The sequence below is a fragment of the Neomonachus schauinslandi genome, chromosome 6, assembly GCF_002201575.2.
Source record: "Neomonachus schauinslandi chromosome 6, ASM220157v2, whole genome shotgun sequence".
Lineage (NCBI taxonomy): Eukaryota > Metazoa > Chordata > Mammalia > Carnivora > Phocidae > Neomonachus > Neomonachus schauinslandi.
This window is the reverse complement of record NC_058408.1, coordinates 47,440,410-47,454,171: the sequence shown is the minus strand read 5'-3', so window position 1 is coordinate 47,454,171 and position 13,762 is coordinate 47,440,410. Positions and strand designations below refer to the sequence as shown.

At 44.0% G+C, this 13,762-nt stretch overlaps 1 protein-coding gene across 1 annotated transcript in view; it reads left to right on the top strand.

Moving 5' to 3' along the window:
• AXDND1 (axonemal dynein light chain domain containing 1) overlaps positions 1-8,506 on the top strand; it is a 98,536-nt gene extending 90,030 nt beyond the window's left edge. Inside the window, exons 22-25 of the mRNA XM_021682863.1 lie at positions 651-755; positions 5,825-5,907; positions 6,986-7,241; positions 8,474-8,506. Of these exons, the coding sequence (XP_021538538.1) occupies positions 651-755; positions 5,825-5,907; positions 6,986-7,241; positions 8,474-8,506 (477 nt within the window). The remainder of the gene's footprint in view (positions 1-650; positions 756-5,824; positions 5,908-6,985; positions 7,242-8,473) is intronic.
• The last annotated feature ends 5,256 nt before the right edge of the window (positions 8,507-13,762 follow it).

Below are 13,762 nucleotides of genomic sequence, written 5' to 3'. Positions count from 1 at the left end.
GGTCCTCTAGACCCGCTGTACATACTAGACAGCAGAAGAAAAATGTACGACAGCTAAGCTGCTTTTCGCCAGCATTTTCTGTTTTATTTCGGTACAGTGCTTGGCATATAGAAGGCACAAAATAAATGGGAAACAGTGTTATTTGGACACTAAATTCCATCGTACCTTTTAAATGTGTAATGCATTCCCTCTTTTCCTCCTCTTGTGGCCTTAGTTCTGGCCCTTTCCTCTCTATGTTACAAAGTCTTGTTCGGTCTTCAGATATCACTTTCTCTGTAAAAACTTCCCTGAATGTCGAGGCAGAATTCAGGGCTCTTTTCTGGGTGCACAGAGCTTTTGGAACACACCTCTTTGCCAGCATCAATCATGCATACCATAATTATTTTCTGGTCCATCTCTCCTACTGTGCTGTGAATTCCTGGGTCTGGAAGACATCCTTCTTGTTTCTCTCACTGTTGTTTACCCTGGTCTCCACTTCCCCATCCCCACTGATTTCTCACACATTGTTTGCTGTAAGTCTTCGAAAATGCTTGTTGAATGACTAATGCAAATTGAAGATTAAAGCTTCAGACATTGCTCCTGGTAACTTGCAATGCCTCTGGGTCACACACCAGCTCCGCTCACAGGTCCTTTGTGTTTCTGTGCCCTAGAAGCCTTCAACATCCAAGGAGGAGGAAAAACTCATTAGAATAATTGAAAAAGATGAAAATATTCATTCCAAACCTCTATTTGAAGCAAATATATTCTCTTCCTGGGTATGTATCTGAAACACAAGTAGGAAATTCAGAACCAGAGAAAAAAGCTAAGAAATTTAACATAATGTAAAAATGATATGGATTTAACATAACTTTTAGCTCCAGGAGGGCCAGGAGCTCCTACATAATGCATTTTTCAGATTTTTTTTTTTCTTCCCGGCATCATCTCTGGAAAACTCTTGTTTTTTACCTTAACTTTATAAAAAATGTCTCATTCTCTTCTTTAAACCTCATTTTAAAATTAGTATTTCATTGCCTTCCTTAATTTAACAATATCTCGGTCAAAATTTGACCTATGTTTTAAATAAATTCATTCAGCAGACTCTATTGAGAACTGTGATAAGCATATACCTCTGACCACAAGAATTATTGGGAAATTAGAAACCTTTAGAAACCTTTTAAATCGGCAGGAAAACCGATTTAAAATTCTTCCATAGAAAGTTCTAGGACTATGGTAGACTTAAGTCAGTCCTAGATTTCAGTTCTAGATTGATATGCGTCTCTATAAAGGATGTCATGCCTTAATCCCATTAATCCCCTGAAATGGTATATAGCATTTTGCGTGTATGTTTATACTGTGCGTTTCCTGGGGGGGGGGGGGGTGCCAGAAATCCATAGACTTAGTCCAGTTTCTCAGCCCCAAAGTTAAGAACCATGTCACTGTTAGAGATCTGATCCTCCTGAGTAGGCAGTGGCATGTGGAGGGGTGGGAGCCGTAGGGAGGGTGGCGGCGGACCACAGCAGGATGACTGAGGCAGAGGTGTGGCCCAAAGGAGACGCAGATTGCAGGGATATGTGTCTAGGGAGCTATAAACTGGAGTGAGAGTAGCGCTGAGAGGGGCTGCAATTACTTTCTCCCCAAGTAATGCCTTTTCAATAAGTTTTTCATATAATATATTAATCTGTTCAGTCTTTAAGACTGGATGAGGCAAGGAGGTAAGAGTAAGCAGGGCCATGAGCCATGTAAGGAAAAGGGAAATAAAGGGTAGCACCGTTTAATCTGCTTGACGGCCCCTAATCCTACCCAAGGCCTTCCTGCTTCAGCGTTTCTCCCCTGCTGTGCCATCCAGGCAAGGAGTCAGGGTCAGACCTCCCTGATGATCCTCAGGCCAGGCAGGAAGCTGGCAGGAAAACAGCCTGTAACCGGTGTGTGTGTGTGTGTGGGGGGGGGGCTTGTTTTTGATGGTGGCGGTCTCCTGCTCCAGGATGCTGCCTTTCCAGCTGACATGGTGTGGTAGCACGTGACTAGCTCACGTGAGGACAGTGTGGCCCAGAAACTCTATCTCTGGGCTCTGGAAGTTTGTTAATGCTGCTACTCTAGATCACTGAAGATTGAACTGTTTACGTTCTCAGTGACCATAAGGTCTGGGGCATGGACCCACATGGCAGCTGGTATATAGTTACTTGTGACTTCCTGGAGGTAAAGAAGAATCACGTTCATCCAATGGGATGGCAGCTTGAACACTCACAGGCAGAAAGGGATCACCGGGTGCCCAAATAGAAGGGACCTAATTATGCTAGGCCAGCAGAGACAAAGTTGGTATTTGGGGATGTGGGTGCCCAGAGAATGAAGATTCCTTGAATTGGCTTGTGAGGTCAGAGATGTGGGGCAGAGTTGGGGCTGGGGAAGGGCTGTCTTGATTTAGACTGCGCTGCAGGCCAGGAGGAGCTGGGGGGTGGGGGGGCGCGCCTGAGCTCTGTGCACTTGTCATTCATGAAAGTCCTGGGGCTCTCTGAGGGCACTTTAAGGTTTCAAAACTTTTATTGTAAGTTTTTCTTGTGCTTTTGTTTGCTCATTTTTTCCCTTTATTTGTTTATTTTTGGGCAGACAGCCTCTGGTCCTAAGGACATAAATACCATTTCGCAGGGATACCAGACCTTTCAGGCAGCGGCACTCCCCCGCTGGTCTAAAAACGCAGCTCCCAGGAGGCAGTCCATTTGATTAGCACTGGGGAGGGAAAGGAAAAAGGAAGGGCTCGGGAAGCAGAAAGCCTGTGTGTGCAGGTATAACTTGTCATGTCCCTGGGAACTGAGCTGTGAAACTGGAGAGCTCCAAGAGATAGAGGGGTCCCAGGTTTCTAGCAAGAAATAGCTCCAGACCTCTGAGAAGCTATGGACCTGAGTATGGAGATTCCAGTTACTCTTACTATCCCTTCCTGCAGGTGACTCTGGGACGGGATTTTTCTGGGGGTTGAGATATGAATGATATCTCAACAGGAGGGGTGGTAAGTCACCACCAGCTTGGGCAGACTAATAGCTTGGCCTCATTCATACCATTGCCTGATGCCTAGTGTCCACCATAATGGGGCTGGGCCATCCACTATGCAAAATGCTCCTCAATTAGCTGGGAGTTAGGGCTCTGTGGGAATTCCTGAGGAGTGTACTCATAGCAGGCCCCGTGTACATGACATGGCGTGCTGTGCCTGAAACAGGCACACCCAATTTGGCACTGGGCCCTATTCACTGGTGAACCCAGTGATCCCATTAAGCTGCACCGACTTTGCCGCTGCCCCTCCTGGGAGAAGGCCGCTCTGCCTTCAGCTGCGGCCCAGTTCAATCAGTTCTGGAACCTGGTCGTACAGCACCGCTTATGGCCCTCTCCGAATCGCAATCATTCCAACACTGTTCCTGCAGGACAAGCAGCCAGAATTCTGTAACATCTCAGCTGACTGGAGGAGATAGGGGGTGACTCAACCCACCAGCTCTCTCGGAGGTAATACCAAAAGGGCTCTGAGCTACACTGGCCCCCAAGTGCCGCTGCTTGGCCGCATGAGCAGCACTGCCCACAGCTCAGCGACCCCAACAAGCAAGATATTAGAAACAGTCTCTTTCAGGCTCATCTTCACACCAGAGATTCTGGCTGTCTATAAAGAGTGATAAGTGTATGAGGGAGATGGGAGAGTTTGCTGGATCGCCTGTGAACTGAGGATGAACAGGGGCCAGACTTGGGGGCATCAGCAGTATTTTTAACATAAGATTAGACTTTCTGCCCTCCCTTCTGTTATTGGGCGGAAGGTGGCCCATAGACATCTGTGTTTCCCTCTCACTGTACCATGTATGTACACCAGAGCAGCGACTAATTTACTCATTTTATAACAGCAACAGGGAAGGGCTGTTGGAATTGGTGGTTCTAGAAAATACGTCCAAAGCTGATGAGGCACTATGTCAGTGCTTGGATCCCAAGGAGCTGGGCCTAGGGCCAGATCCTCCCTGAGATAGACCCAAACTGGAGATACTGTCCAGTCAGAAGCCCGTAAGTAGAGTCAAACCTGAGGAAGATCAAGTCAAAAAGGTCAAAGAGAGAATGGGGGTCAGAGACCAAGTGCAAAGCTACAGCAGATTGGCACAAACAAGGAAGGACCAAGGCAGTTACTGCCAAGAGCCATGAGGCCCACGTTAACTACCACTAGCCCACTGTTGACCAGAAGCCTTACAGATAACATAAACAGTCATTGAACACACATTCTGTATGTTCTATGTATTATATACTGTATTCTTACAATGAAGTAAGCTAGAGGAAAGGAAATGTTATTAAGAAAATCATAAGGAAGAGAAAATACATTTACAGTGGTGTCCTGTAAAAAAGTCCATGTACAAGTGGACCCGCATAGTTCAGACCCATGTAGTTCCAGGGTCCACTGTATATCTGTTGAACGAATGCGGAGTCTGAAGGCTCACGTGTACACAGAGTACAGTCCTGGTTTACTCTGGTTTCTACCTATCAAGTTGTTTCATACAGCTGTAAACCATGTGTGGAATTCCAGCTCCAGAAGCCTCTGCTCTGAAAACCTTTCTTTTGGGCTCAAAGATCAACTAAGTGAGTGGCGTGTGCGGCCTAGGCATAGCCACGTCCCGTGCTGCGGGTCCCGGCTGGACAGTGAGCGCCATTTACTTTCCAAATAAGCTACTCAAGAAAAGGGAGCAAAACAGAAAGAGGAGAATAGGTGACCGGGGAAATAAGAGTAGAAGAGCTAGAGTAAAAGTGAAAATGTTTAACATAGTTTCTTTTCTCTGGTTTTCCTTTAGAAAAAGATAGCAGAGTGCAATGGGTTGTGTAGTTGAGAACGAAGAGGCCTCGATGAGGGTTTTGCTTTAATCCACTAGATCCTTCTGTGAGGATGGCAGGCTGCCTACCCTCTTCAAGCTCCCTTTCCATCTATAATGTAGGGCTTACGTTTTATGTTCCTCAGGTTGGGAAGCATGGATAGATGAGATTTTAAACACAGTTCTGGGCAAAAAGGGGGGTGAAGGGGAGTGGGAGGTTCAGGCTTCCAGTGACCAGAATGAATAAGTCATGGGGATGAGACGTAGGGCATAGGGAATATAGCCAGTGACATATAATAGTGCTTATGGTAGCCACACTTGTGGTGAGCATAGTGTACTGTTGAGATTTGTCCAGTCAGCATGCTGTACACCTGAAAGTAATGTAACATCGTGTGTCAACAATACTTTAAAAAAAGGTGCACAGTTCTGGGAAAATGGTATAATATTTATTTTTAAATATGCTTATAATTTTGGTTTTCTAAATACCTTCTTTTACCTTCCTATTATTTTTTTTCCTAGAATGTATTTAGAGTCAAAATAAATGAAAGAATTGTTTTTTGTTCATATTTGCACTGCCTTGATATTTATGAAGTTCCCTAGGAACTAAAAGATCTGACTGGATTTTGCAATGTTAAGAGCTTAGTGAAGTAAATTATTAAGAAAAATATAGTCAATCTCTTTGATCATTAACTTGATTTATTACAGGAACATGTTTACAATTCTCTTTATTTTTAAACCTTTTCTTCCTTGTTTCTTTTTGTTGATATTGTATTCCCTGCTTTTTTTACAATTCTAATCAAATTTTATCCACCCATAGCATGAATAATTTGGAAGCTGGTATGCTATGTGGCCACAGGTAATCCCTATTCTTTTTTGGTGTTAAGATTGTGCTTAATCATCTACTTTATAAATATGGATAGTAGAAAAAAAATATTCTGGAAGGTTTGGTGCAGAACATCCTGAAGAAGTAGAGTATTAACTCTTGGGACTCTCAGTTCATTCATAATGCATATTTCCTTTGTTAGAGAGAATCAGCGAATCGAGGTACATTGGCCCCAAAGTATCTTGAAGCAATGGCTATCATTGAACGCACACAGGAGAAGTTATTGTGAGTATGAGGCACCACAATGGTAATTACAAAGATTGCTGGCCAGGAGGTGTGGCTGGGAAATCCACGCTTCTCGGCTTACCTTTGTTTCTTCTGCTTCTTTTATCCTTATTAGTGGGATGGGTATCTCCAAATCTTCTGCTGGAGGCAATGAATTCTACTGCTTGCATAAAACATCCATCCTCACCCACAGTGGAGATGTGGAGGAAGTGAAAGTGTGTCTATGTGGGGAATAGGGTGTTAGGAGTGATCTATCCAGTATGCTTCTAAGAGATGAGCTAGAGACGTAAATGGAACCAGGAGAAACTACTCTGTTCAAGAAAGAATGCTACAGGGCGCCTGGGTGGCTCAGTCGGTTAAGCGTCTGCCTTCGGCTCAGGTCATGATCCCAGGGTCCTGGGATCGAGTCCTGCATCGGGCTCCCTGCTCTGTGGGGAGCCTGCTTCTCCCTCTCCTCCCCACTTGTGCTCTCTATCTCACTATCTCTGTCTCTCTCAAATAAATAAAATCTAAAAAAAAAAAAAAGAAAAAAGAAAGAATGCTACATACGCTGAAGAGTAGGAAGGACGGTATAGTTAAGATGGTTGAGAATGCGAAGAGAAGAGCATAGCCATGTAGACGTAGAACATGTACTCTAGGAAGTAAGAAGCACATTTCAAACTAGTTTTCTTGGTTTTAAAATCTGGTTTTAGAGGTCCTGGGCAAAGAAGGGAAACTACTGGACTTAGTTTGTTGGATCACATCAATGAAGAGAAGCCAAAATTAGCTCCTGAAAAGGGGTTCCTTGCCTATTGATGGAGAATTCCAAATACCCAAAGGTCAGATTTCACCCAGAGCTGATAAATACATTGCATTCTTAAATCACAGCATGACTGTCACGCTGACATTACCATCCAAAGTAGCGTCCCGGACCCCAGTTCTTGCCTAAGGATTGATGCTCCTGCCTCCCTTATTTGTACCTTTCAGATGCATTTAGCTAATTCTACTGCTTCTTCTAGACAATGAGTTTCTATACGTGAAAGATACTTTTTCAAACCTTTCCATTTTGTTGTGTTTCTCTGGACTCTGTCCCCATCAGAGAGGTTGAAAGCAGAGCCAGACAAGCAGAGGAGAAGTTTGAGGATGTAAATGAGAAACTTCATTATACCCTTATAAGAAATAAAGAACTGGAGAGAGAATTAGAGGCTATTTTGATGAGGTCTAGAGAGAAGGAGTTTGAAGGAAGAGAAGAAGAAAATGAAGGAGAAAGAGAAGATGGAGAAGATGAAGAAGATGATAATAATGAAGAAATCAGACCCATAGAACATTCCCCAAAATCTCTAAAGAAAGGTGAGGCTTGCTTTCTCATTTTGCTTTATTTAGGTTATATTTATGAAACAAAACATGTTTGGGTCACAAATATCCTAGAAGATAAAATATTTTTAGTACTGATTTACTGGTTCATATTTTTCATAGGAATATACATACATTTAACTGTATAACTATCTTATTCAGACAACTCACAAAAAGAAAAACAAATGACTAACAATCGTAGACTAAGAAACTAACATAAAATACAAGTTTTGCTTCTAAAACTGGCAAAGATTTTTAAAAACGAAAGAATATAATGCTGGTCACAAGGGGCAAACTAGTTTGTTTTACAGATAATATTTGTGGGTGGACAGACATGTAACTTTTTCAGAAAATAATTTGAGAGTATGTATAGATATCCCTTAAATACATGCATATACTTTGACCTAATAATTTTATTCTTGAGGATCTAGTCCAAGGAAATAATCCCAAATACAGAAAAAAAGATTAATGCACAAAGTTGTTCAATGTATCATTGTATATAATAGAGGCAACCTACATCTCCAATCATGGAAGAAAAGTTAAATTATGTTATACTAATATACTTGAATAGTATACCACTATTAAAATGGTTTATAATGACATGGAAATTTTTTAAAAAGATTTTATCTATTTGAGAGAGAGAGAGAGAGCATGAGTGGGGTGACGGGCAGATGGAGAAGCAGACTCCCTGCTGAGCAGGGAGCCTGATGCGGGGCTCAGTCCCAGAACTCTGGGATCATGACCTGAGCCGAAGGCAGATGATTAACCAACTGACCCACATAGGTGCCCCAGGAAATTCTTTTTTTAAAATTTATTTTAGAGAGAGAGAAGTGAGAATGAGCAGGGGGAGGGGCAGAGGGAGAGAGAATCCCAAGCAAACTCCACGCTGAGTGCAGAGCCTGATGCAGGGCTTGATCTCACTACCCTGAGGTCACGACCTGAGCCCTGAGCCAAAACCAAGAGTCAGATGCTTAACTGACTGCGCCACCCAGGTGCCCTGGAAATTCTTATGTTTGAATATCAAATGCAAGAAAACACACTTTTATAAAGCTAGAAAAAAGACCGAGAAGGAAATTGTATCCAAATATTGATAGACATTGTCTCTGGTTGATGGAGGTTTGTGGGGAATTTTGACTTTAGTTTTTGGTACTTGTTTGATTTTCTATGATGGAAATAATCACCATTATTCTATAGGAAAAGGAATTTAACTCTTTATTTTCTTATCTCTAATTAGTGCAATAACCTGCCCTCAGGCAGTTCTCAGTAAACCCCAGGATTGTAGGCTAGTTTTTTATTTTTACTCTCACCTTCACCCTTTGGTGTGTTCCCAGGACAATTCCTGGTGCAAGGGATAGGACAGGGAGGATAGCAACTTCTGTCTCTGTCTCATCCCTATTTTCACCTATGCCCCCAGCCAAAGCGGTTGGTTAGCTAGTGCCCCACAGTCTCCCACCCAGGTACGTTGTGTTTGTACTATCACCAGACTGAGCTCATTTTCTCTCCTCCTGTTACCTCTCAACTGGTAAGATGCTAATTATTCCAAGCGTGACAATCCTTTAGCTTCAGGTTTGAATATATGGGAGATAGTTTTTGTGGATTAAAAAATTTTCATCTTACACTGTAATTTTATCCTGATGGTTTGAAAACTAGACTTTTTCCAGATTACAGAAAAATAAATATGCAAACCACGCAAAAGACCTGCATGTTAAACTGGAGAGGTTAGCTCAGTATGGAATGAGTGATGTTATTTTCTTCCATTTCCATAAAGATCTTGGGGATGAGGTTAAATCCAGAATGAAAAGTATTAATAATTTTAAGTAGAGGATAACTATATACAGTTAGTCCCCAATCTATATAAACAATTGCCTGCACAAACATAGCCACCCTTCGCCCTCCTTCCAAATACTCCCTCAGAGTCATTCCCGGGGGCTCAGAGGTGGAGGATGAGAGGCTCTGCAAAGCTTAGGGGAATCGGCTCCTAAGCCAAGCCCTTCTCATGCCATGTAGGAGACCTGAACCTTTTCCCCAGAAAATCTGTAAGTTGGGCATTCCTTAGGGTTCGCAGGCAGCTCCTTTGAAAAATGCAGACCCTCCAGAGCAATATGAGATTCCTATGGCATATGCAGCATCATTTTTGTGTGACTTAGAGGATGAGATCACGTTTCCCTCTAGAGTTGTGCAGTGTATGGTAAAGGCTTGTGGATGCAGGACAGGGGGAAGATCTGGACGGAGCAGAAGACATTTATTTTTGTTTTTGTGTCAGTCTTTTTAACAATTAGCAAATCATTGTGCTCTGAGCTGTGAATGAAGACAGGAATCGAGAGGGAAGTTTACGAAGATGAGTAGTGGCTTAGGCTCTAATCTCAGTGAAGCCTACAGTTAGGAGCTAGGAGCTGGGAGAGACACTAAGAGCAAGACAAGGGCATGAACAAGATGACCAAGTGTGGGATGGAGGTGGCAGCAGCCAGTCAGAAAGATTCAAAGTGAGAAGCTTGGTGTCATGGAGTGGCCAGGGAGAGCCGGCTTGATGGCGAGAGGCCTCCTGCCTCCATCCCGAGGGCTGGGCCTGAGTCGGGTCTGTGCATAGGAGGCTGTGCACAGAGGGACCAGGAGACAGAACAGGAGTGCAGGAATGGGTGTGGGAGGACTTTGGATACTAGCTCTATTTGAATTGTTTTGTTTCTGCCAAGCTTGGGATATGTATAGGAAGGAAGGTGGAAATGTTCTTTCTGTTTCTCTATGCTCCTTGATCACATAGTCCTCTTTTCCAGGACCCAGAACTCAGGTAACTAACTGATTACACTTTAACTTTGGGAAAATGCATTCTGAATCCCAGTAACCAACTTAGAGTCAAATTTTGGGCATACTGCCTGTTGATAGCTTGGGAGTTACTCAGGCAGAATGGATTTTTTTTTTTTTAAGATTTTATTTATTTATTTGAGAGAGAGAGAATGAGAGAGAGAGAGCACAAGAGGGGGAGGGTTAGAGGGAGAAGCAGACTCCCTGCTAAGCAGGGAGCCCGATGTGGGACTCGATCCCAGGACTCCAGGATCATGACCTGAGCTGAAGGCAGTCGCTTAACCAACTGAGCCACCCAGGTGCCCCAGAATGGAATTTTTAAAAAGTTTTGTAAAGTTAAAAGTCCTTAGTAAATATTAGATATTGTTACTACAATACTCTGATTTTTTTTTTTGTCTTTTCAGAGGTACAGCGCAAGGAAGGTCCTCTCAACCCTAAACCCAGACCCCGGACTAAATCCAAGACCAAGTCCAAGTAGCATCCTTAGGGTGCTGGGCTTCAGCAGGGCTCCCCTCACTGATCTCTGTGTGCTACTTAGCTGACCCTGTGGCTCAACTGGAGGGGCTCCCTGTGCAACAGCTACTAGAAAAGTCATGACATACAACCCAAGAACATTTTCTCTTTAAAAGTCACAGTGAAAGCTGTAGGGAGTAAGTGCATTAGTTTATCTCCCAGATTAAAAATAGCTTGTGCCAAAGTTTGCTGGCCTCTTCAAATGATTTCCTAACAGAGGTCTGTGAAAAGTGTCAGTTCCTGTCAAGCAAATAATGCTTTTTGAAAACTCTGAACTCTGCAGAGAAGAGTGGCAAATACAAAGCATTATTTTTTCAATTTAAAAGAGAGGAGCCTGATGATGCTCTTGGGTTTTGGCGGCATTTTCAGATTTCTTATGATTTCAGGCATTTTTATGATTTATTTGATTTTCACAATAACCCTACAAAGTAGGTGGGGGAGATGCTGTTATTATCCCATTTCTCAGAAGATTAAACTGAGGCCCCCACAAATGGTTATAAGACTCCCCAAGGTCACAGAACTGATGGGTGTCAGAGGCCCCTGCTTACTGGACCTGTGTCTGGATGTTTGACAGTAGTGATGGGCCACCAGGCCACTGCTCAGATGGTTTCCTTCACAGGGAAAGAATGGAAGATTGTACTGAAATTTAGGAATGCTGCTGAAGATTCACCCAGAATTGCCATTTTTTGCTTTGATCGCCTCACTTGTCTGCTCTGTTCATGACCCCGGATCCATTGAGGCACTAGAGATGGATTAACCTGCGAAAATAAGTTGCGAGTGACAAATGGACATTTGGGGCAAGCACTCGGCAAGGACCCCCTCCTACCTTACTGCTCCCGGCACACCTACATTTGCTCTGATCTCTGGCTCCAAATACTTATGCACCTGCTTTGGCTCACATATTTGCTGTTCCTTTGGATTTATCTCCAGATTTTAGACCCTTGCCTGTTCCCTAAGCCTCAGAAACCCTGTGACTCAGAGTCCCCAGTCTTTTTCAGCCCAGTCCCTGGCCAGGCCTGCCTCTGCCATCATCAAAGTAGGTATAAGATGGGTTTCAAAAATGCTTAGGGGTCTGTCCGCCTGAGCCCACTGGATGACTCTTGAAGTCTGAGCAAAGAAACCTGACATCAGACAGTTGGCTGTGCTTGTGGCCCAGCTGACAACCAGAGCTGCCGCTCTTGGCCCCCGCTTACAGTTCTCGCTTGCTGGGGTGTAGCCAGCCCTACCCTTTCCCAAAGAGATTCTTAGGTGATCCTAGAAAATTTGGAGGCTTTTTGGTGGGATTTCCGAATGCTGCTTTTTTTTTTTTTTTAAGATTTTATTTATTTGTCAGAGAGAGCACAAGCAGGGGGAGCGGCAGGCTCCCCACAGAGCAGGGAGCCCGATGCGGGACTCGATCCTAGGACCCTGGGATCATGACCTGAGCCAAAGGCAGACGCTTAACCAACTGAGCCACCCAGGTGTCCCTCCGAATACTTCTTAATTGATTTCCCACTTTGCAGGAATGAGTGGTCATTTCCATACAAATCAGCAGCCCCTCTCCCTGAACATGAGAACCTTGCCCCTCAGAATGTGGCAGCTCCATCGGGTGGATGGCTCAGTCTCTAAAGGCCAGAGTTAAGCCTGCTGCCACTACAATTAGGATGAGATGTTTGGCACCTAGTTAGGTGGTTTGGTTGTGAGCCAGAGAAACCCACTCTTGCAAACACACATAGAAGGCTAATTTATTGAAAGCGTGTTGGGGAGCTCAGGGGGCTGAAGGGAAGTCTTTTTTTTTTTAATAGTTTTTTTTTTTTTTTTTTTTTTTTTTTGAGAGAGAGAAAGAGCACAAGCAGGGGGAGCGGCAGGCAGAGGGAAAGGGAGAAGCAGACTCCCTGCTGAGCGAGGAGTCCGATGTGGGGCTTGATCCCAGGACCCTGGGATCATGGCCTGGGCCGAAGGCAGCCGCTTAACCGACTGAGCCACCCAGGCGTCCCACACACCTTAGTTTTGGATTGTACTGTCCAACTTGTCCTCCACACATCATTTCAAGATCAGTAACCAGCTAGAAGGCAGCTCCTGGTGTCAAGAGGAGACTTCTGCTGCTGGGAACTTGCAGACAGCACGATCAGCTCACCTTGCTAGTCTCAACAGAGTTTCCCTTGACCATTCACAGTTTCATACAACTTGGTCCCGATATTTCCCACCCATCAAACACTCCCATCCCAATGGTCAGTTAATAGTTGAAGATATCACACACAGGCTGCTTGAGCAGAGCTGGAAGGTGCCCTCTGGCAAGCTAGTGAGAAATTTAAATGTTGACTGAGCCAGACAGCAGAGGAGACCAACGAATGGGTGATACCATAACTCCCCAGACCTGTAGGTAAATCTGCCTTTGACAAAAGGAGCCATGCTACAAGGAATTCTTAAGGGTCTTAAAAGCCATTATTATTACCTTATTACCCTGGCATTCACTCCTAATTGGTCCTTTAAATGGGCTGGATCATCAATGACCATGCCCTGGCTGGTCCACAAAAGCAAACCGCAAACCCCATCTATTAGATATTCTAGGAAATCACCCAGGAATTTTCCCCAACTCTCATCCTATCTATTACTGCCTCCTCAGTGCTTGCTTTCCTCTCTCTGGTACCCTACTTTTGGCAGATTTTGGTATCTGCTTTTGGCTTACTTGGATTTGGCAGCCTTTTGGATTCCATATTTTGTATTTTGGCACTTCTTCTGGTTTAAAGCTTTGCCTGCTCCTTTGGCTTCAGAATCTCCCATTGCCTCCAGCCGAGACTAATCAACCTATGGCTCTCAGCACTGCCACTCCCCCACAACCAAGTATGGTCCTTGGGAGTAGGGAGGGAAACTTCTTTTGAGAAGATATGGAAATATGTTTCAGAAATTGATGAAATAGCCTTTTGAAACAAAATTCAAAGTTATCATCTCAGTACATAGTAACCATATAAGCTGATTGCTAAAATAATAAACGAATTGGGCATGATTGTATGAATATGTGGGTTTTGAAATCATCTAGCAGTTCTGCATAATCTTGGGAAGATGCATTGCTTGGCCAACGCCCTCAGGCTTGCAGGCTTGGGCTAGAGTGTGTGGCTTTCCCAGCTGTGGATGGAGGTGAGAAGGAGGCTTAGAGGTGTGGGACCGAGATGGCCCTAGGATGGCATCATTATATACTGCTATATTAGCATGTGCCACTAGGGAGTTTTTG